The sequence below is a fragment of the Rhamphochromis longiceps genome, linkage group LG14, assembly GCF_057381845.1.
Source record: "Rhamphochromis longiceps isolate RC_006_pf linkage group LG14, R_longiceps_female_GT1.1, whole genome shotgun sequence".
In the NCBI taxonomy this organism is placed as follows: Eukaryota; Metazoa; Chordata; class Actinopteri; order Cichliformes; family Cichlidae; genus Rhamphochromis; species Rhamphochromis longiceps.
In genome coordinates, this window is record NC_140570.1 from 42,069,172 (window position 1) to 42,091,382 (window position 22,211).

Below are 22,211 nucleotides of genomic sequence, written 5' to 3' on the forward strand. Positions count from 1 at the left end.
CGAAAATATTTTGACCACAACCATGAAAATGGATGGAGCAGTTAAAAGGAGAGCAGGCCAGCATGGTAGCTCATCTTTGCTGTCTCTACCTTATTTATAGTCCAGAAAAGCAAAATAAAGCATGAGTTTAGCAGCAAAAAATTACAAACAAGCTTGAAAATAAAATTAAACTGAAAAAAATAAGCATACTAATTAAAGTATGACAAATTTAAAGACTGCAGATGTATCCTAAAACACAGTAACAAAGCACAACCCAGGAAACCAGTTGTTTATTGGAAGACAATCTTGGGAGCAAAAATCCAGCTGATCACACTTATGCAATTTAATATATGACATCATATACATCTCAGTACGTTAATAATTTCAGCCTTTAAGGCCTCCTGCATTTCCACTATTGGTACTTTTGTGCATTCCTGATTCAATCCTCCTCTCTCGTTCATGTTCCAACCCTTTGTCCAAAAAAGTGCTTCCTATGTTTGACTAGGTTTTCAGTAGTTATGGCACACAGCAGTTAACCAAATAAATTAACTTAGCGCAAAGAAACTTTGTACCCAACTGCTTACAGTACTTCATGCTACGAGATATATTGCATCTGATGCTACAGAATGCTTGGTGGAAAAATAGCAATAAAAGTCAGAATCCATAAAACATAGAAGTGAGATTTAGCCCAGAGTCCTTGTTGGGGTGATTTGAAAAAAAAAGTACACCAAGTAATATTTTTAGCATATTTTTCTTCAAATTATAAATATTTACAAGGATTTGAATTTTCTGAAAAACATAAGAATCACTTTTCAGGCATTTTTGCTAAACTGTGTAAAATTTTCTCCTGTCACGAGTAGCCATTCCTTAATTTCTAAGTACCATAGACCAGCGGTCCCCAACCCCCGAGCCATGCACTGGTACCGGTCCGTGAGTCGTTTGGTACCGGGCCGCGAGTGTTGAGGTTCAGGTGTGCAATTTATGGTTTACCGGGGGTTTTTTTCTTCGTTTTATCGTTCATATTTATTGTTTTTATCGTTACCTCAGTTCCCCTGTGTCTTTTCCCGTGTGTTATGAACACATTTTAGTTATTTAGGGCCGGTCCGTGGCACAAAATGAATGAAATATTGCAGAAAGACTGATGGAAGATGGAAACTTTTTTTCCCCTTCACATAAGAAAGAACACGCTTTTGGTCGATTAAATGTCTACTAAAACTTAAACACTGTAAAGAAGTGGCACACAGGAATTATGGCAACATCACATTGAAAGTTTGTAAAATTCATATAGAGAAATGGTCCTCATGCTAAACTTTCACCACGTTGAATGTCCATGTTTTTAAAAAAAAACTAACAAAAACAAAAAAACATCAATTGTTTCCAAACCACCTCATCACTCGTCTCCTTAAAGCCATCTATTTTTGAGTCTTATTTCAAAAGCTAAGGAGCCCCCGCATCATTGATTGTCCACTGGCCAAGGTAACGTCAGGTGACAGCTCTTGGAAATAGCCTTTGTAATTGGTCCCAATGAAACTGGCCAGGCGATCACTGCTTCATAGTGTTCTTGATGGTCCACCTCTGCCCCGAGCAGGGCTGCAGGACCAGCAGGTGGCCGGAGTAAACATTAGCCGGCACCACCTCCAGACAGCGTCCAGTAGCCCGATTTATGATCGATTCGTTCTGCAAGGCAGAAGGAGATACAATACTTTGGTTTTAACAGATTTCACAGATGGTCTGTGAACAATGCGTGATGGTGACAGAACAGTATGTAACCAGACCGGGCCTTATGTGAACTGTTGCAACCTCTTTCTTAAACAAATGGCACTAACTTTTTACCTTACATCTATATAAAATAAGTAAGGTCTCCCTATTTCCCTAAGACTTCTACGTCTGCAGGACTCTTCACTGCTTGTCCTGCTGTGTGACAAAGAATCGATGTGGCAGAAGGTCTGCAGCATCACTGTTCAAGCTCTCCTCTTCCCGTGCTACAGGCTGTAACTCTTTAGTTTTTAAAGGTTACCCAAACAGAACTAAAAGACCAACAGAAAATTGACTTACAAAAGGTTTTTCACATTAAAAGAAAAAGAGAATCAATGCCAAAGTAAAAGGTATATTGAGTCGCTTGTTACCCTTTAAGCAGTCTGGGTTTAGTTGTCTTAAGAGGACCCCTTATTTTCTAGCATAAATATAATTTTACAACAGTTATTGTTCATATTAATCATAGCCAAAGTCTCAATTTATGTGCAAATAATCCCCGTTAACCAGACTGCTTTGATTTCAGTAATAGCAGAGATGATATCCTAATATAGTCATCACAAACAGACAGATCTATCTGTGAAGTCCTACTGGCCCCGGTGTTAAAACCTTCTGTTTGTGAGGGTTTTAACACAAAGAAAGGTGGCTTCAACGGAGGTATTCGGAATATAAAGGCGGTTCTGTCAGATAAAGCATGAACTACGGGGCTGCAGCAATGCTGAGTATGAGAGAAATGAAGATTCATGCAAAGCTACTCTCATATTAGAGTCCAAGAGAAAAAAGAATGGACCCAGACATGAGCTCAATAGGTCCCTTTTAAAATCTGACATATAGATACTTTTCCTCTCAACTCTATGCCAGTAAATTTTAGTTTCTCTTATAAACACTCAGTTATATCATTGAAAAAGAGATTTCTTTACACTTCTGACCTGAGAGAAATGCCATGTCTTCTGTTTCACGTTGGTCACCTTTTCACAATTGAGGAGCTGAGGAAAGTTGCTCATCTGATCGTACACCACACAACGAGTGTCCTCACCAGTGCTGCCTAGGGGTCCCAGAAACAGCTGACCTTCTTTAGTGTAGCGTCCTAACTAAGAGGAAAACAGATACGTCACACATACAGTAAACGGAAAGTTACTGAACTGGCTGAGTGAATACTCTTCTCTTTATTAGCTAACGATGAAATAAGTATGTGATGATGTACAAGTTGAAGGTAACCTGGCAGGAATTTTCCTTGATTATGCAAGCTGTTGGGTTTTTTTTTTGCTGCTTTGAACAAGAGGATGGTGTTGTTCCCAATACTGCTGAGAGGCAAAACATGTCTTTGTTCTTCACTGAGTGCTAAACACAAAGATTTTCCTGTACATCACTGCTAATCACAGTGTTGTTTCAGCAGAGTTCTAACCCACATATAGCCCTAACATTTTATATACACCAAATTCTGCAGTTTTCTCAACTTGACAGAAAGAAAAAGCAGAAGTGAGTCAGATTCTTCCCGCTCTGTTTTCTAACCTTTGTGTCTTTCACTTCAGCTTTTTCGTTCAGATTAATAGTAATTTCCACTTTAGCAGTGCAGATAAAACAGTTCCTTTGGTTGCATCTAGCTCTGAGGCTTTGAGTGTGCTGACGATAAAGACTGATTGGGAAATTGTTTATATCGCATTCTGTTCCTAACAAAGCATGAATAGTGGTTGCAATGCCTTGCAAAAGATATAAAGATAAAGCTTTCCATCAACCACCCAGTCAGCCCAGTTTGGGTCTTTTTGCAGAGTAACTGCATCCTGTTTGCAGTACATCATACAAAAGTTAGGTGATTTAACAGCGTTTGGACTCAAAATCTTAAAAAATCCCACTTGTGGTCCCTAGATGTCACTGCTTCTTCTTAAGAACAGAGTATTTATTAAAATGTTTTTCTAGTATCTTTGACCACTACAAGTTACATTCATCTTTTCACAGATATTCATATCGCACTTTATTTTATGCACTTATGTGCTTTATCTGTTTTGCATACACACCTACAGCCAGTCACCATTTAACCTAACGTGCATGTCATCGGACTGTGGGAGGAAGCCGGACTACCTGGAGAGAACCCACGCTAAGACACCATGGGGTCGCTTTTATCTCCGTGGAAGTGCAAGTGTGAAAAACTGGTGGTCTAATAAAAACTGAAGACTTTTTGTTCCATCAAAAGGATAACTTTAAAAAATGCAACTGAAGCATGTCTTGTGAAGAAAGTGTGATGCGGCTGTTCGATTTGTATTGTTGATTGTCATTTATGCTTAGAAATATTTACTTATATATGCTTAGAGTTTTGTAATTAATTGTAGATTGGTAGAGGTTTTGATCCTTGATAGTCTGCAAACTGTGTGTGTATTAGACAGCACTTTGGGAGCATGAGAGGTCATACCGTGTTTTATTGTTTTATGGTAGGATTAACGTAGTTGCGTCTGTTCTAGTCTAGTCTTTGTTTAGATGAACTGCAGGACTTCCTCACCGTGTTATCTAGGATGAACCATCTAGGGTGAGGGGGAGGCTACCCTCTTCCTGACCAAGGATGTTTGACCCTTTGATCAGCAGTCCACACACACACACACACACACACAGACACACACACACACACACACACACACACACACACACACACACACACACGCACGCAGTAAGGATGGGCGGACATGTCTCAGCCTCCACCACTCTCAGCACTGGAGCCCCCCAGGGGTGTGTTCTGAGCCCCCTGCTGTACTCTTTGTACACATATGACTGTGTGGCCACTACCAGCTCCACCACCATCATCAAGTTTGCTGACGACACCGTCGTGGTGGGCCTGATCTCTGATAACAACGAGACGGCCTACCTGAAGGAGATTAGGAATCTGGAGAACTGGTGCCAGAGGAACAACCTCCTTCTAAACGTCAGTAAGACAAAGGAGCTGATAGTGGACTTCAGCACTAAGCAGGAGAGGAACTACCAGACCCCCGTCATCAACGAGTGCCCAGTGGAGAGAGTGGACAGCTTCAAATACCTCGGAGTTCACATCACGCAGGACCTGTCATGGTCCTGTCACATCAACACCGTGGTGAAAAAGGCCCGTCAGCGTCTCTACCACCTCAGACGCTTGAGAGACTTCCAACTGCCCTCCAAAGTGCTCAGGAACTTTTACTCGTGCACCATAGAGAGCATCCTGGCGGGAAACATCTTAACCTGGTTCGGGAACAGCACCATGCAGGACAGACGAGCTCTACAGAGGGTTGTGCGGTCAGCTGAGCGCACCATCCGCTCCGAGCTCCCTGACCTGCACTCAATCTACAGCAGGCGGTGCTGGACCAAGGCCAGGAAGATCGTGAAGGACCTCAGCCATCCCAACAACAGACTGTTCTCTCTGTTGAGGTCAGGAAAGCGATTCCGCTCCCTGAAGACCAACACAGAGAGACTGAGGAGGAGCTTCTTCCCGCAGGCGATACGGTCTCTCAATCACACCACCACACAGTACTGACCCACACATACAGTTCTTACACACACACTGGACTTTCTGGACTTTGTTTTTGCACAACACTGGTCACTATATTCTTCATTTCCGGTTAATACTTGTACAGCTGCTGTTATTGTGTATATATTTATTTATATTTAGATTTCTTCATACATTCTTATATAGTTCTATACTGTGTATTGGTGTATTTTGTTGTACAGTTATTTTATTTTCAACTTTAATTTATATATTTTATCTTATTCTTCCCAGTTAAATTTACCCTTCATTCTAATTTGTGTTGTACAGTTATTTCATTTTTAACCTTAATTTATATTTTATTCCTTCCTAGTTAAATTTACCCCTTTTTAATTTTTCATATTTATTTCCTACCTTATTCATAGCCTTTCCTTTTTTGTTTTCTTTAGGTCACGAGCAGTTGTCCAAGCATTTCACTACATATCGTACTGTGTATGACTGTGTATGTGACAAATAAAATTTGAATTTGAATTTATTACTCTTTGTGTGTATGTAGACGTCATATGTTAACGAACTTATGCATATTCATGTAACCTCAATAAAAGGACAGTGGTACGGGAGGACGGACGAGAGCAACTGGGGCCAAGCGAAGGAACGGCGATTGTCCGGTTCTCTCCCGTGCACGAGTAACATGAAGCTTGCCTACTTCGTGTCTTGCTTTGCAGTGTAATTATATTGCCTTTAACGTTCCAGCGGATGGGTTCAAGCTACAAACCTATCAGCGGCACTCATTTTTCCAGAATTGAATTGAAATTTTAGCTCCTTTAGCATTTTACCACTGAAGCCTTGACTTTCTGCCTAAAGCACCTGTTTACCACTGTGAGCTAAAAAGAGAGGCCCTTAGGGCTGAAGGGATGAAGAGCTGACACTGGCTGACTCAGGGCTTCAACACAAAAAGTGCAAGACACAATTTTATTCTGACAGCAGAACTCGCTCCTTGGAGGATTTCAGCTGAGCCTGTGATTGAGACACAGCTGCAAATCACATCACCGGAGAAGCTCACTGTATGTTTTCATGAGAAAGCAAAGCAACTGGAAAAAGATGGAGTATACTCTTTAGTATGGTGGTGAGGAAGAGTGTTGTACCTGAGGACCCCACCCATGGCATGGGTGCAGGGTGGCTGTGTGGTTCTCCTTCACACCCTGATCCATACACAGGTGGCTTGCTTTAGAATTGCGGACCTTAAATACACAAAAAAAAAGAGTCAGACTTAATTCATAAAATATGAATATTCCCCAAAATAATTACCGATTAAAAATGTATAAAGGCTAAAAACAAGGATGTGTCAGTGTGGATCAGACAAAGTTCTAAATCTCATTTATTTTCTATTAACAGCTGAGAAGATGTGGATGTACATGCTGTCTGAGTCCCTGCTTTCTTGTTATATTTTGGTCTGTGGAGGAGATACAAGTTTCTTAGGACTTTGTGTAAGTATCATTTATTTAATTTCAGTGGTTTAATTTGTACATCAGATCTTACATCTACAAACTTACTTTTTCCTGTGTCTTTGTCCTTCATGGCTCACCTCACCGTAGAACAGCGTATCGTTGTACCTCCTCATCTCTGGGTAAACGTTGTCTAGGTACCAGTGAAAGCTCTTACATTGCAGACTCTTCCTCAGTGCAACCCTCTGTGATATGTCTCCGTAATCAATACCGTGGTTCTGCAAGAGCAAAGGAAGTTATTATGCCTAAAGTCTCTACATAAATTGTGGAACCAAAAGAAAAACTGTTTGGCTCTGAACATGGACATCTGATAGTCACAAACAGACAAGCATGACTGACAGCATCCTCTCTAAGAGAGGTCTTGGTGCAGAAAAATGCCGTTCTCACCTCCATGGGGATGTTCCAGGCCAGGTAGACATTGGACTTGTACTCATCCATCCAGACCTCTGCCACACGCAGGGCATTAAGGCGTGTGTGGAAAGCTATGTTACTGTGGTAAGGTTTCTTCATTCGTGCAATATGAGCCACTCTGGAGCAAGGCAGCACCTCCATACTGCCTCCACACAGCCACACCTGTGGGTAGTAGGAGTATGAATTAAAGCTCACAATAATATACTGCTGGCTGCTGGGCAGCAGGAAATATAAATAGGCAGATGCACAGTCGCCGCGATGTCCTGATTTATAAAGTCAATTACAGCTAACAGCTGGAGCATAGAGCACCTGGAAGGACGTGTTTTCTTTGTGCTGGAACTAATGAAAGCTAAATCTGTACATTTAGAAGTCCTTCTCGGTTTTTCTTCTTGTTTTCTGTTATATAAAAAATATCTAATTGTTGCTTTTATTCATTTTTTTCTAGCCAACCTTAAGGGGCATCAAGAGGAGCTGAGGTTTTCGGCACTTCAGCACTGGGTTAACTTTTAAGCTCCAACTGTGAGTATACATACATAAATGCATGTTTTTTTACTTATATTGTTTGCTGTGACAACGTATCATCCAGAGCACTCTCCCAGTCAGCGAATACACCATGATGATTCCAGGCATGTCATTAAAGATCAACAAGAAGAGACGGTCAGAAGCACAAGTCATGCTTGAAGATGTGGCCAAAACATCTTCTACAGTTCACCATGCTATTTCCCAGCTTTGATGTAGGACAGCGGGCCAGAACAATAAGACATGAATGCTAGCATAGCCCCAAGAGCTACACAACAACAGAATAAAAAAAGAAGCATAAAAGCAAGCAGTTTACACAATCATAAAAGCATAAGACAACAAGTGAGTTTTGAGTTGGGACTTAAAGAGAGAGATGGAAGAGATATTTCTTAAATCAGGAGGTAGGGAATTCCAGAGTCGTGGAGCAGAGCAGCTGAAAGCCCTGCTCCCCATGGTGGCAAGACGGGGGGAAGGGACGGAGAGAGAAAGGGAAGAAGAAGATCTAAGACATCGAGATGGGGCAGTGATCTGAACCAGATCAGAGAGATATGGAGGAGAGAGATGATGAATAGCCTTAAATGTGTACAAGAGTATTTCTTCTTCCTGACCAAGATTCGTTCCTTTTGTTGCTTCTCATTAACAGAGGTCAAAGAAAGTATAATGATAAAGTGGAGAACTACTGGACATCATTCATTTTTGGTGCTAAAGGTTTAAGAATTAACTGCAGCAGAAGAGCTTCACCTGCTTGTGAAGTGGTTTAGAAAAGAAACCTCAGAGCATGAAGGTTGAATCAATTATCTCCTCATACAAACCACCCAGCAGCTGAGCTGAAAATGATATCAGAATGGCTAGAACAATGTTATGGTGCATCTAGAGCTACTGAAACAGCTCTTAATGCAAAACTTTAAAAAAGAGCTTTTTGACCTAGCAGACTTGCTATTGAAGAAATAGGAAGCTGAACAAGATAACTTCCTCCCAGGATCCTCTCTGGAAACAGCCAGTGGTACTCATCCCTTTTTCCAAAAGCTTCTACACAACCTCAGGAAAAATGGACATGCCCAAATAAGGGCATCATGTAGCTACAATCTCTAAGTTGATCAGTGGTGGAATCCAATGACCTAGCTGTAATCCTTACTTCATTCACAATGATAGCCATCAAAATCAGCAGGTCAAGACTGAGGTATCCTCTGCAGGTTTGGAGAACAAATGTGCAAAGCCAGCAACTGACCAATTAGGAACTATCCCAGCCACAGAAAAACACAGCCCTTAAACAAACACAGAGGCTTCAGAGGAAAACCCCTTGAAGAACAGATGAGAACAGGACATGGTGCTGTGAATTCATTCATGCAGGACTGTGAGTGAGATCAAACCACTGGACCCTGAATTGACCTCTCACTGTTAGGTAGAATTGTTGTGCACATCCACAAGCTTCAAAAGGAGATTAACTGCTCTCATAATGAATAATTTACCCAGAAAGTGGATCTCGGCAGGGTACTCACAGAAGAACTGAGCATCAAAATGGAAAAGAAAGAAGATTTAAGACACGTTAGGCATGGTTGTTGTTGACAGAAGGACTGGTCTGAGTATTTTGGAAACTCCTGATCTACTAGGATATTTCTGTATTACCATCTCTAGGGTTATCCCAAGGGATGGTCCAAAAAAGAGGAAATATCCAATGAGAGACAGTTCTCTGGGTGAAAATATCTTGTTGATACCAGACCCGACCAGAGACTGCTTTGAGCTGACAAGAAGGCAACAGTAAAACAGATAACTTCTTCTTAAAAACCACTTTTGCATTACTTTGAACCGTGAACCTTGAAGAATTTGGGCTAGAGCAGCAGAGGACCATATCAGGTGCTACTCTTGTGAGCTAACAGGAAAGTCTCCACAGTCAGGGGATCTCAATCAGATAGATCACCTTTGGTATATGACGCAATGGGAGATTCCCATCGTGAATGCACAGCTGACAAATCTGCATCAACTGCATGAGGCCATCATGCCACGATCAATCTTTGAGGAATGTTTCCAGTACTTTGTTGAATCTATGCCATGAAGAATTAAAACAGCTCTGAAGGCAAAAGAGTGTCCAACCTAATACTGACAAGGTGTATCTAATAAAGTATCTGCTGAGTGTGTCCAACCCACGAGCCTTCTGCTGTGAACATAATGAAGACATGGATATCCAAGCTATCTGAACCCACGTCAAAGTGATGTGAGCGTAACAGAAACTTCAAACTGACAGGTCGCCAAACAATTGCACAGATGCAACCTATTTCACTCCTGACAAACATTCCTACTGGATAAAAAGTAGGTCCGTCAGTCTTTCTTCACACTGGGAACAATATGAAACATGTTCCATCCACAGATAAGGAGCACTACAAACAGAAAATGGGCACATAGGTTTTAAAGATAACCTATGTGTTTCTGTTACCCAAGGACACGGGTGCTAACCAACAGAGGGTATGCCAAAAAAAAACATTTTACTGCTCTCTGCCACACTCTAAGATAAATAAGCAGTACTATGATTTCATGTAAAAGATGTTGGACAACAACCATGCAAAATTGCCCCATAGAGGTGCTGATATCTACCGCTTAACATTCATTATCCCAAGAATCCTGTTAAAACCCAAACAGTCATTGATTCAAGTGCTTGTTATGAAAGAGTTTCTCTGAATGAGGGCCTTCTCCCTGGACACATCCAAACAATCCTCTTGTAAGGGTTGTAGTGAAATGTAGAAATGTTGTTGTCGCAGGGCAACTCTGGATATGTGTCCCACTGCTTTGTAGTAAAAGAGGAACAGAAAGAAATGTGGTTCTTGAGATGTGACATTGTGGGCTAGATTCATGTCTTTGCTAATACTTCATCTCCAGCAGTTGTAATATATTTATAGGTGCGTTGAAGCTGAATTTTAGCTGTTTTATTGCATCTGTACACGTTTACTTATCTAGACTTAATTTTGGGGGGAATCTTGATATTTTTGATGACAAGATATAAGAACTTTCCATTTCAGATTCAAGTTATGACCAAGTCAACTCAAAGACAAGGCAACCGTTTTTGTCTTTCTAAAAATATTTGATTGTTTAGCTTGCTGGATAAAAGCCAACACACTCGGGTTGTGAAAATGTTTGACGTTATTTTTTCAGGAAAAATCTAATAACCTTGCAGAAAAACAAAAGACTCTCCAATCTCTCAAAATGTACAGAAACAAACTCCAACCTTCCTGCTCTGCTCTACGTGACCTATTTATCTCCATTGCCCTGCTGTGAGCTGCTCACACAGGACTGGTCCTCCAGGACTCTTAATGGGGCCTCATCAGTGGTGCCACGCTACGGTGGCCACTGCTCCACTTAAAACCTACAGGGGTAAAGAGGGAGCAGGAACAAGAGGAAACTGGGTGACACACAAACCCTGATGCCTAGTTCGATGTTCTCCCCTCCGTAGACGTCCATGCCTGAGTCGAGTAGACCGAGTTCTCCAAAGTAGTCCCGATTGGCCACAAAGGAGCATCCAATCATGGCAGGCGTCCTGCAGCCAGGAAAACACACTATCATGTGACACTGAGCGTTTGCAAACACCAGAATGTGTTTTTTTGTGGCTTTATCTGATGTTTATTTTGGAGTACTTTTCTACAACCCAAATCTCCACTATGCAAAGTTTCACACTTTATATTTCAGCCTATTATGTGGAGGGTAAATCTAAACATTTTTGTGCATACTCATGCAATTTATTCTTATTTTTAATTAAAGAATGGAAGGAAATCCAATTTAACACAAATATATGGGTGATAATCAGATAATTAAAATCCTATTTTCACCACTCTCTAATTTAGGCTGTAATTTTTTTATTGCTTTAATGAAGTCTGGTTTCCCATCAGGAGCTTTTTTTCTTGTTTTCCCCTAATCTTCCCCAAAACTAAAAAAAGAACTTGGTGGCAGTTTTATTGAAAATCTTAAAGAAGTGGAAAAAAATACATCTCAGAAGTGTGAGATCTGTGTTCACGTTTAAATGGGAGAAGCTGGCATACCTTATTGGTGCAGACATGTCTCCCTCCTCCCACCACTCTTTGGGTGGATTAATGTACATGCACCACAGTTCCCAGTTGTAGCCATGGCCAGAGTTCTCATAGCGCTCCACCTCAAAGGTATCGTGCTTGATGTTGTCGATTGACGGCAAGATAATCCTCTTGTGGTTTTCTTTTATTCTAGCTAGAACTGGTTCTGACCTGAAAAAAGTGCAAACACACACACACTCACACATTTAGTTGACTTTACTTTGTGCAGAAACAAAGTTTATAACATCTTTTAAGAGCACCACTTTTTTCATCCACTTCAGTCAAATAGAAAGTTCCTTGTGTCGTCCCAGTTTTATCACTAATTCTGTTTGATTCAGCCGAGTTGAGCTCTGCAGGGGGCAGTGAGAGAACTGCACGGTATACCTTAAGTTATGCACTGAGCTCGAAAATGAGATCCACAAAAAGACATCAACAGGATGTGGCAGTTGTCTTAGCGGGGTTAATAAGGTCCCTCATTGCATGCTAATTTCTTGACAGTATTTAGCCTTTGATTCAGTTCACCACCAAGCGCTCAGCTTTTTTGAATTAGTACAAAACCTTCATTTTTTATGGTTACTAAAAATTTACTTTTACGACAAGTTCTCCAAGAGGGGTCCTGTTTTGGTGTGTGTTTTATGTGTGCTTGTGATGTTTTTTTTTAAATAAAATCCGTTCAACCTGATCCCACAGCCTCAAGTGTCTCATTTTAAAACTTCTCAGGCGTGAAATAGCTTGGCTCTTCCTTTTATGCAGCTTCAGCTATCCTTTGTCTTCTCTTTCCATGGTTTCTTTGCACTTTGTAGCACTCTTTTAACACTGATACCCAAAGCTCTATTATTGTCATTGTTGTTATCATGAATAAGTAGAGAGATACTCCCATACGGTTTATGACAAAATTTAATCCGAAGTGATTGATGGCCCTAATCATGACCTTTTGACCTCGCCCCTCCCCCCCGGAAGCGAGTAATGACCGTGACGAATTGCATCCGGAGAAGGGGGGGGCGGGAACCCCCCGACATCCGGAGAAGGGGGGGCGAACCCCGGAAGCGCGCCATCTGTCGCTAAGCGTGTCGAATTGCATCCTGAGAAGGGAGGGGGGGTAAACCTCCGGAAGCGCGCCATCTGTTGTTGGGAAAAAAAAAGAAAAAAGTTTTTAGAGGGAGGAGAATAAAAGCAGAGAGGAGGAGTTCACAATTTCTAAGCCTCAGACACACAAGATGGATTTCATTCTGCAGCCCAGCAGCTCTCCTGTGTCCGATGAGATCTGCTCTCCCAAAGAAGAAGGCTTTGAATATGCCATATTCAAATACAGCATATTTACTAAGGAAGGCCTCGATCCGGACCTTATGACACTTCCGGAAATACTCCGGAATTGTCTAGTCATTTTCAGACCTGATGCGTCATGTTCCATAAACATGAGGGGAGGGGTTTGGTTCCTGAAGCACAGCGGTGATGCAGCAGCTGATTTTGTGCTGTATAGAGAGACAGAGCGGCAGCTAGTTTTCCGCAAACTCATAGTCTGAATTCTGTTTCAATATTATGACGATTTTCTCTGTATTTCTTAATGGGAATAAAGAGTGACTTCCTGTAGAGATTTCAATAGTATTTTATTTTCCTATAATACAGACGCAGTAAAAAAAACCTTTAAGATGATCTGCCTAGCAACAAATTGCATTTTTAGGCTACACCATAGCTTGTGATGAAAAGAAGAACTTTCTATCCGCTTGTAACCTACAGGCTGCCTACCCCGTATGTGTAAAAATGAATAAATATCCCTTAGTGAATACTTTTCTTTGAATACTACTTTTCCTTTTGAGAATCCCTTTTACAAGGGACTGAAAAAACAAACCATAATTGCCGTGACAGGCGATCTTGTTTCACACACACACACACACACACACACACACACACACACACACACACACACACACACACACACACACACACACACACCGCGGGTCAAGGAGGAGTGAGATATCAGATATCAGTTTTTTCTCAATGCTTATAACCTATAACGCGCCCCCCAAAACAATATTATTATTATTAAAACATCTATAAGGTAGGTTTTGCGCAGCCTGCTCCTTGTCAGACCAAAGTTTTTTTCTTCATTACTTTTAGCTACTTTTACACTGGGTTTTCTCAATAGACAGAAAATGAAAATGAGGAGTCAACAGCCGATATTATCATTGCTTGTAACCCGGTAAATAATTTCGTACATCTCCCCATAAAATAAGCCTTAGTGGAAAAAAGCTCATATTCGAATACGTTTATTCCCCTCTGTGGGAAAGAGTTTTTTTCTCAGAGTCAACCATGAGGCGAGTTTTGTCAACAGCAATTGTCCATTTGGTAAAACAAATATCCGCCTCTAAGTCGTATTTTACCGTTGCAGAATGTGGAAAACAGACAGCCCTCACAGGAGGCACCCAGGGGCCCACCTCACACACCATAGTTAAAATATTTAAATTTCAACTAAATTTGTAGTAATGATCGGATTTCCTCACTTATCTACACCACACTCCTTGATTTCTTATCGTTTCTTATCGTTCCTCTGTCCCTTAATAGAAACTATCCTCCCTTTCAGTTGTCTTTTGCACTTCCATATCGCAAAGCAGTTACTGTAGGTTATTTTCTGCTTATGCATTAATGTAATTAATTAACTTATTTATCCTTAAGTACGGTAATGACTTGAGTTCTAATGCTTTTTGTCTCTTGAGTTAGCCGTCAATGTGGGATTTTTTTACCCTTTTGTTCAGTTAAAGCTGCCTTTCATTCTTCAACGCAGCTTAAACTCTAATAGGTAAGCTTTCTTGTAATTTCTTAGTTCTGCAGGCTTCTTGAAAGACATCCGAGACTCTTCTTTGGATGCTGGATGCCTTTTGTTTTGTTTTCTGTCAAGATGATCCCACACTGCTTCGATTATCTTGAGGTTCGAACCCTGGAGAGATCAATCCATGACTGATGCGTTGTTTCATCCAGGCATACTTTGACTACAATGGCAGTATGTTTGCGATCATTGTCGTACTGAAAGTTGCTGCCAATCAGACATTACTTGGTATTACATGGTCGATCAAAATCTGGTGGAACTTTTCTACATTCATAATTTGATTAATTTGGATAAGAGCTCCAACAACACTGGCTGAAATCCAGCCTCAAAGCACGGTAGAGTATCCACGCTGTGTTAAAGACGGCTATAGACATTCACTGTTGTATCTCTCTTCGGACCTCTTCCATGCATATTTCAAATTTGGATTCATTACTCCATAAGACATATTACAGCTGATTTCTTTTTCCAGTCAATTTCTTGTGTAATTTGGCACACCTCAGCCTTATTTTTCTCTGTTCTCCTTCCTTAAGAATGGCTTATTAACAGCCACCCTTCCAACTCAGATAACTTTTGATGAAATGTTTACAGCACTTGAGTTACTCGCCACGGCCATCCTAAATGCTAAGAACACTAAACTTTAATTCTAAATTACGTTAACCAGAAAAAACAAGCCAAAGTCGAGATGTTGCTGAGCTGACCTGTGCTATGCTATGCCTTCTAAAGCACGTATAATGTAAACAGAACTGGTCTTTGCACAGAAGCCTGTGGAGCTTCATAATTAACCTCAGTGTGTGAAGAGCACTCTCCATTTAATAATAGCTGTAATAAAATGTTATGGCCGACGGTGTTAAACGCTGCACTTGGGTCTAGCAGGGAAGATTTCAACTTTTCAATACGAATGAAGGCTGAAAACTGATTAGATTAATGTCTGATGATCTTTTCTGTGCTTCTTCAAGTTTGTAACACCAAACATATTAAAGGATGATGTAAGGCTCACAGGAAGAGTTTAATTAGACACACATTTACTATTTTCTTTATACTCTTTCTTTCTTGACATGTTTAATATGATTACTATCAGAGGAGAAAATGACCCTTGTGTAGTTTAAAAAAGTTTTATTTAATCAAACTGTAATGTTGTTGAACTCTGACGGACGTGTCTTTTAATCTTGTCAACAAATCCTTAATCATCTAAATCTGCCATTTATCATCTAGTAAAATGTTCCCTCTGCTTCTGCTGCACATCTCCCCGGACACTCTCCGCTTCACCTGTCCTGTGCAGGTGGTCCAACCCCTGCCTGCCTCCTTAAACTGGGGTGTTTAAATCTCTTTACCTCTGTTGTGAACTTCACACAAAGTTTGTGGTAACAAAATCAAACTGACGAGGATCTCGTTTGAAAAACACACACTCACGAGACAAAATAAAAACAGACTGCTCAAAGCAAAAGCAGAGCCCTCACAGCTGGTAGTACAAAACACAGCGACAACATGCGTATTAGATACCCTCAGTGCCAGAAGCATAAATATGAAAAAATGTGATCACCAAGAGTATCCTAACAACGGCGTTGAGGTGGGTGTTACAGTAAAAAAAAAAAGTAGCCAAATTTTCATCTGAAAATGTTGAATTTTAGTAAAAACAATGCTCTGTAGTTTGATACTGTCGTTACAGACTAAGCAGATGTTTAAAGCCTTCGGACGCTCATTTGAAACGCACTCATTCTCCTTATCAGCTGGAAACATTAAAGCCGTAAAATGACTTTTTCAAACGGATAAAAACTATTGAACAACAGCAATGTTGAGCCTGTTCCAAAATTTGGATGTACATGTGTTGAAGGTGTGGGTCTTGTTGAATTATTAAACATACATTCTTTAATTTTTCGAGCCACAAAAACAACAACTTTTAATTTTCTTCTGCTTGAGTATCGGCCTCGGGTAGCTCTACTTATCATTGCTCAGTCAGTTGTCTGTTTGTGCTACTTTTTTAAGGAGCAGCGTATTATTGGTAAGGGTGACTTTATGTGTTTAGCTACTTAAGTGGAAGTACTGTGGATAGTTTTACCTTACATACATAGATCTACCAATACAGCTTCTGAGGTAACTGTTTACAAAATGTTATAATCTATTCAAAGGTTCTTTGCAATTTTACATTGATAAACATTATCCTTAACACATTTGGCCCACATAAAGTACTATGGCCATCACACTGTCATTTAGAATTGTTTAAATAACTCCTGTCTTAAGTCCTTCCATCAAAAAAAAAAAAAAAAAAAAAAAAAAACATGGTTCACTTTTACATCACAAAATGTTAGAAATATAAGTCGTTCATAACAAACTGAAAGGTTGGGAGTTTAAAAATCCAAACCGATGGAAGAATCAGAATCAGAATACTTTATTGATCCCTGGGGGAAATTATTTTTTGTTACAGTGCTCCATTATAAACCAACATTAAGACAAGACAGACAATACACTAACTAAGAATAGTACAATATATACATATATATACATACATACATACATACATACATAAGTCACTCATAAATAAATAGCTGGAAAAGAAACATGTGTAGCTGTAGCAGCAAACAGTGTGTTAAGTGGATGCGTTGTACAGGGAGATGGCCACAGGCAGGAAAGATTTCCTGTGTCGTTCAGTGGTGCTTTTCGGTAATCTCAGTCTCTCACTGAACGTGCTCCTGTGACTGACCAGCATGTCATGGAGTGGGTGGGAGGTGTTATCCAACATTGTCTTTATCTTGGACAGCATCCGCCTCTCCGACACCACCTTGAGGGTGTCCAGCTCCATCCCCACAACATTGCTGGCCTTACGGATCAGTTTATCGAGTCTGTTGGCATCTGCGACCCTCAGCCTGCTCCCCCAGCATGCAACAGCATAGAGGATCGCACTGGCCACAACAGACTCATAGAAAACTCATAGAAAATAGGAAGCAGAAGTAGAAGACTATAACGTCTCAGAGCACACGGTGTCTATTATTGTGTAGACATGTATAAATAAGAGCTTAATAAAGATGCTTAATTTCTTAAGAAATAAACAGGTGGAGTGATCTTTATCAAAAGTGGATGTTGCATCTGTGGCTAAACCACTGTACCCAAAAAAACTTTAAAAATCTACTGTGTGTGAGGCTGTGTAAGTAAAGCTTGCCCTTCACACCCGCGTGTAATAAACCATTTGTTGGGGGGTTGTGGATTTGGCACCTCAGCATTGTGAAAGTGGGGAAACATGTTTCTGGCTGTGCATAAGATTTCTTCTTACAACTTAGAATCTCAGTTCTAAATGAAATTCAGATGTTTTTTTTAAGTATGGCTAATGTATTATTTGACTTCTAAGACACACACACACACACACACACACACACACACACACACACACAAGAACAACACAGAGAAGAAGAAGAGGGGGTCGTTTTACTACGCATCATAAAAACGCAATCATTCATAACATGGACAGTGAGAAGTAAAACTCGTCGTCTTACCACATGTTATATTCTGTAAACTTAAAATAATCCGCAGAAATTAGAGTTTAGTGTTTTAATTCATCTATTAAAAAACACGAGTCAACATTACTGAAGTGACGCTTTAACGATGCGTCTTATCATCGTGTTTATGATGATAAAACATGTTCTCTCGTTAGTAGATGTCTGCGCTGTCACTTGTCACGAAAATGTTCAGAGCCAGGGTTCCTCTTTAATTACCATTGATCGTTAATAGGGTCACAAAAGATTTGTCGCATTATCCCCATAAACAAAATGCTTTTATAGAAATCATTGTGATACAAATATTTAGATTCTTGATTCACAATGTGCACGAACTCAAAATCTTTAGAGGTTCATATTTACTGATACTGTCGTGACCTTCCTTCTGTGATTGGATTTTCACTTATTGTCGGCTTTACAGTCACATAAAATTCATTCCAATTTTTTGCCTTTGCTTCAATTAAGGTGTTTCTTTAAATCTACAGCAGCTCCCTTTTCAAAAGGTTTACTGACATAGTAAGGAAGTAGCTAGGGAACTCGGTAAGTATGAGCAACAACAGCTTAGGGACTGTTTCTACAATAAAGAGGAATTCATCATCATCTGCAGTTCATCAAAAAAAAAAAACAATTCAGCAGATCCTCAAAGTATGGATACAATCTGTTTTCAGCTGTAGAGGTACGCTTCACGTACTTATCAACATGCAGTTTAGAGGCTTGCATTAGAGTGCTTTGGTACTTGGACCTCTTTTATTTAGCACGGTTATACCGTTGTGTATTTAGCTATATAAATATGCTCAAGAGTCTATCGTATGTTTGTCATGCAATTAAAAATTCAAAAATATAATTTTTAAATCAGTAACTTTGCAAATTTAGCGCGGACCCTCACCCCTCCCTCCGGCTCCCACGGCCCCGCTGTCACCGTAAGACTCATACTCTTCCCCCCACGTATGCTGCTATTGATCGTTGTCAGTTGTCAGTAAACCTTTTGAAAAGGGAGCTGCTGTAGATTTAAAGAAACACCTTAATTGAAGCAAAGGCAAAAAATTGGAATGAATTTTATGTGACTGTAAAGCCGACAATAAGTGAAAATCCAAAAAACGCCTCCAATCCTAATGATCTCCCCCCCCCCCCCCCTCTCCCTCTCTCTCTGTGTGTGTGTGTGTGTGTGTGTGTGTGTGTGTGTGTGTGTGTGTGTGTGTGTGTGTGTGTGTGTGTCCTCACAGAAGGAAGGTCACGACAGGAGCTTTTTTCAATCAGTTTTTACAAGAAGTGTAGCTCATACAATGGTATAAATGTATTATTTGCGATACTTTATAAATATGAACCTCTAAAGATTTTGAGTTCGTGCACATTGTGAATCAAGAATCTAAATATTTGTATCACAATGATTTCTATAAAAGCATTTTGTTTATGGGGATAATGCGACAAATCTTTTGTGACCCTATTAACGATCAATGGTAATTAAAGAGGAACCCTGGCTCTGAACATTTTCGTGACAAGTGACAGCGCAGACATCTACTAACGAGAGAACATGTTTTATCATCATAAACACGATGATAAGACGCATCGTTAAAGCGTCACTTCAGTAATGTTGACTCGTGTTTTTTAATAGATGAATTAAAACACTAAACTCTAATTTCTGCGGATTATTTTAAGTTTACAGAATATAACATGTGGTAAGACGACGAGTTTTACTTCTCACTGTCCATGTTATGAATGATTGCGTTTTTATGATGCGTAGTAAAACGACCCCCTCTTCTTCTTCTCTGTGTTGTTCTTGTGTGTGTGTGTGTGTGTGTGTGTGTGTGTGTGTGTGTGTGTGTGTGTGTGTGTGTGTGTCTTAGAAGTCAAATAATACATTAGCCATACTTAAAAAAAACATCTGAATTTCATTTAGAACTGAGATTCTAAGTTGTAAGCAGAAATCTTATGCACAGCCAGAAACATGTTTCCCCACTTTCACAATGCTGAGGTGCCAAATCCACAACCCCTCAACAAATGGTTTATTACACGCGGGTGTGAAGGGCAAGCTTTACTTACACAGCCTCACACACAGTAGATTTTTAAAGTTTTTTTGGGTACAGTGGTTTAGCCAGAGATGCAACATCCACTTTTGATAAAGATCACTCCACCTGTTTATTTCTTAAGAAATTAAGCATCTTTATTAAGCTCTTATTTATACATGTCTACACAATAATAGACACCGTGTGCTCTGAGACGTTATAGTCTTCTACTTCTGCTTCCTATTTTCTATGAGTTTTCTATGAGTCTGTTGTGGCCAGTGCGATCCTCTATGCTGTTGCATGCTGGGGGAGCAGGCTGAGGGTCGCAGATGCCAACAGACTCGATAAACTGATCCGTAAGGCCAGCAATGTTGTGGGGATGGAGCTGGACACCCTCAAGGTGGTGTCGGAGAGGCGGATGCTGTCCAAGATAAAGACAATGTTGGATAACACCTCCCACCCACTCCATGACATGCTGGTCAGTCACAGGAGCACGTTCAGTGAGAGACTGAGATTACCGAAAAGCACCACTGAACGACACAGGAAATCTTTCCTGCCTGTGGCCATCTCCCTGTACAACGCATCCACTTAACACACTGTTTGCTGCTACAGCTACACATGTTTCTTTTCCAGCTATTTATTTATGAGTGACTTATGTATGTATGTATGTATGTATGTATATATATGTATATATTGTACTATTCTTAGTTAGTGTATTGTCTGTCTTGTCTTAATGTTGGTTTATAATGGAGCACTGTAACAAAAAATAATTTCCCCCAGGGATCAATAAAGTATTCTGATTCTGATTCTTCCATCGGTTTGGATTTTTAAACTCCCAACCTTTCAGTTTGTTATGAACGACTTATATTTCTAACATTTTGTGATGTAAAAGTGAACCATGTTTTTTTTTTTTTTTTTTTTTTTTTTTGATGGAAGGACTTAAGACAGGAGTTATTTAAACAATTCTAAATGACAGTGTGATGGCCATAGTACTTTATGTGGGCCAAATGTGTTAAGGATAATGTTTATCAATGTAAAATTGCAAAGAACCTTTGAATAGATTATAACATTTTGTAAACAGTTACCTCAGAAGCTGTATTGGTAGATCTATGTATGTAAGGTAAAACTATCCACAGTACTTCCACTTAAGTAGCTAAACACATAAAGTCACCCTTACCAATAATACGCTGCTCCTTAAAAAAGTAGCACAAACAGACAACTGACTGAGCAATGATAAGTAGAGCTACCCGAGGCCGATACTCAAGCAGAAGAAAATTAAAAGTTGTTGTTTTTGTGGCTCGAAAAATTAAAGAATGTATGTTTAATAATTCAACAAGACCCACACCTTCAACACATGTACATCCAAATTTTGGAACAGGCTCAACATTGCTGTTGTTCAATAGTTTTTATCCGTTTGAAAAAGTCATTTTACGGCTTTAATGTTTCCAGCTGATAAGGAGAATGAGTGCGTTTCAAATGAGCGTCCGAAGGCTTTAAACATCTGCTTAGTCTGTAACGACAGTATCAAACTACAGAGCATTGTTTTTACTAAAATTCAACATTTTCAGATGAAAATTTGGCTACTTTTTTTTTTTACTGTAACACCCACCTCAACGCCGTTGTTAGGATACTCTTGGTGATCACATTTTTTCATATTTATGCTTCTGGCACTGAGGGTATCTAATACGCATGTTGTCGCTGTGTTTTGTACTACCAGCTGTGAGGGCTCTGCTTTTGCTTTGAGCAGTCTGTTTTTATTTTGTCTCGTGAGTGTGTGTTTTTCAAACGAGATCCTCGTCAGTTTGATTTTGTTACCACAAACTTTGTGTGAAGTTCACAACAGAGGTAAAGAGATTTAAACACCCCAGTTTAAGGAGGCAGGCAGGGGTTGGACCACCTGCACAGGACAGGTGAAGCGGAGAGTGTCCGGGGAGATGTGCAGCAGAAGCAGAGGGAACATTTTACTAGATGATAAATGGCAGATTTAGATGATTAAGGATTTGTTGACAAGATTAAAAGACACGTCCGTCAGAGTTCAACAACATTACAGTTTGATTAAATAAAACTTTTTTAAACTACACAAGGGTCATTTTCTCCTCTGATAGTAATCATATTAAACATGTCAAGAAAGAAAGAGTATAAAGAAAATAGTAAATGTGTGTCTAATTAAACTCTTCCTGTGAGCCTTACATCATCCTTTAATATGTTTGGTGTTACAAACTTGAAGAAGCACAGAAAA

General features: G+C 40.0%; 1 protein-coding gene and 1 long non-coding RNA gene across 2 annotated transcripts; one reads left to right on the forward strand and one right to left on the reverse strand.

The window, feature by feature from the left end:
• Positions 1-254: 254 nt before the first annotated feature.
• On the reverse strand, positions 255-13,577 carry LOC146654864 (polypeptide N-acetylgalactosaminyltransferase 17-like). The gene is made up of 7 exons (XM_085380393.1): positions 11,634-13,577; positions 11,017-11,134; positions 7,066-7,251; positions 6,759-6,896; positions 6,319-6,414; positions 2,661-2,822; positions 255-1,656 (listed from the first exon to the last, which is right to left on the reverse strand). The coding sequence occupies exons 1-7, from the start codon at positions 11,864-11,866 to the stop codon at positions 1,522-1,524; spliced, it is 1,068 nt and encodes a 355-aa protein (XP_085236519.1). The 5' UTR covers positions 11,867-13,577; the 3' UTR covers positions 255-1,521.
• On the forward strand, positions 4,736-8,107 carry LOC146654865 (uncharacterized). Its single transcript, XR_014907254.1, has 2 exons — positions 4,736-6,660; positions 7,535-8,107. It is a non-coding gene; the product is annotated as an uncharacterized LOC146654865 (long non-coding RNA).
• Positions 13,578-22,211: the final 8,634 nt, after the last annotated feature.

Excerpts from the sequence above, each read along its gene's own strand:
- LOC146654864 (XM_085380393.1), bottom strand. The coding sequence starts at position 11,866 with ATGTGTGAGTGTGTGTGTGTTTGCACTTTTTTCAGGTCAGAACCAGTT. Across the intron at positions 2,823-6,318 it reads GCCATGGGTGGGGTCCTCAG|TTAGGACGCTACACTAAAGA; the intron begins GTACAACACTCT and ends TTTTCCTCTTAG. Across the intron at positions 1,657-2,660 it reads AGACATGGCATTTCTCTCAG|AACGAATCGATCATAAATCG; the intron begins GTCAGAAGTGTA and ends TCTGCCTTGCAG.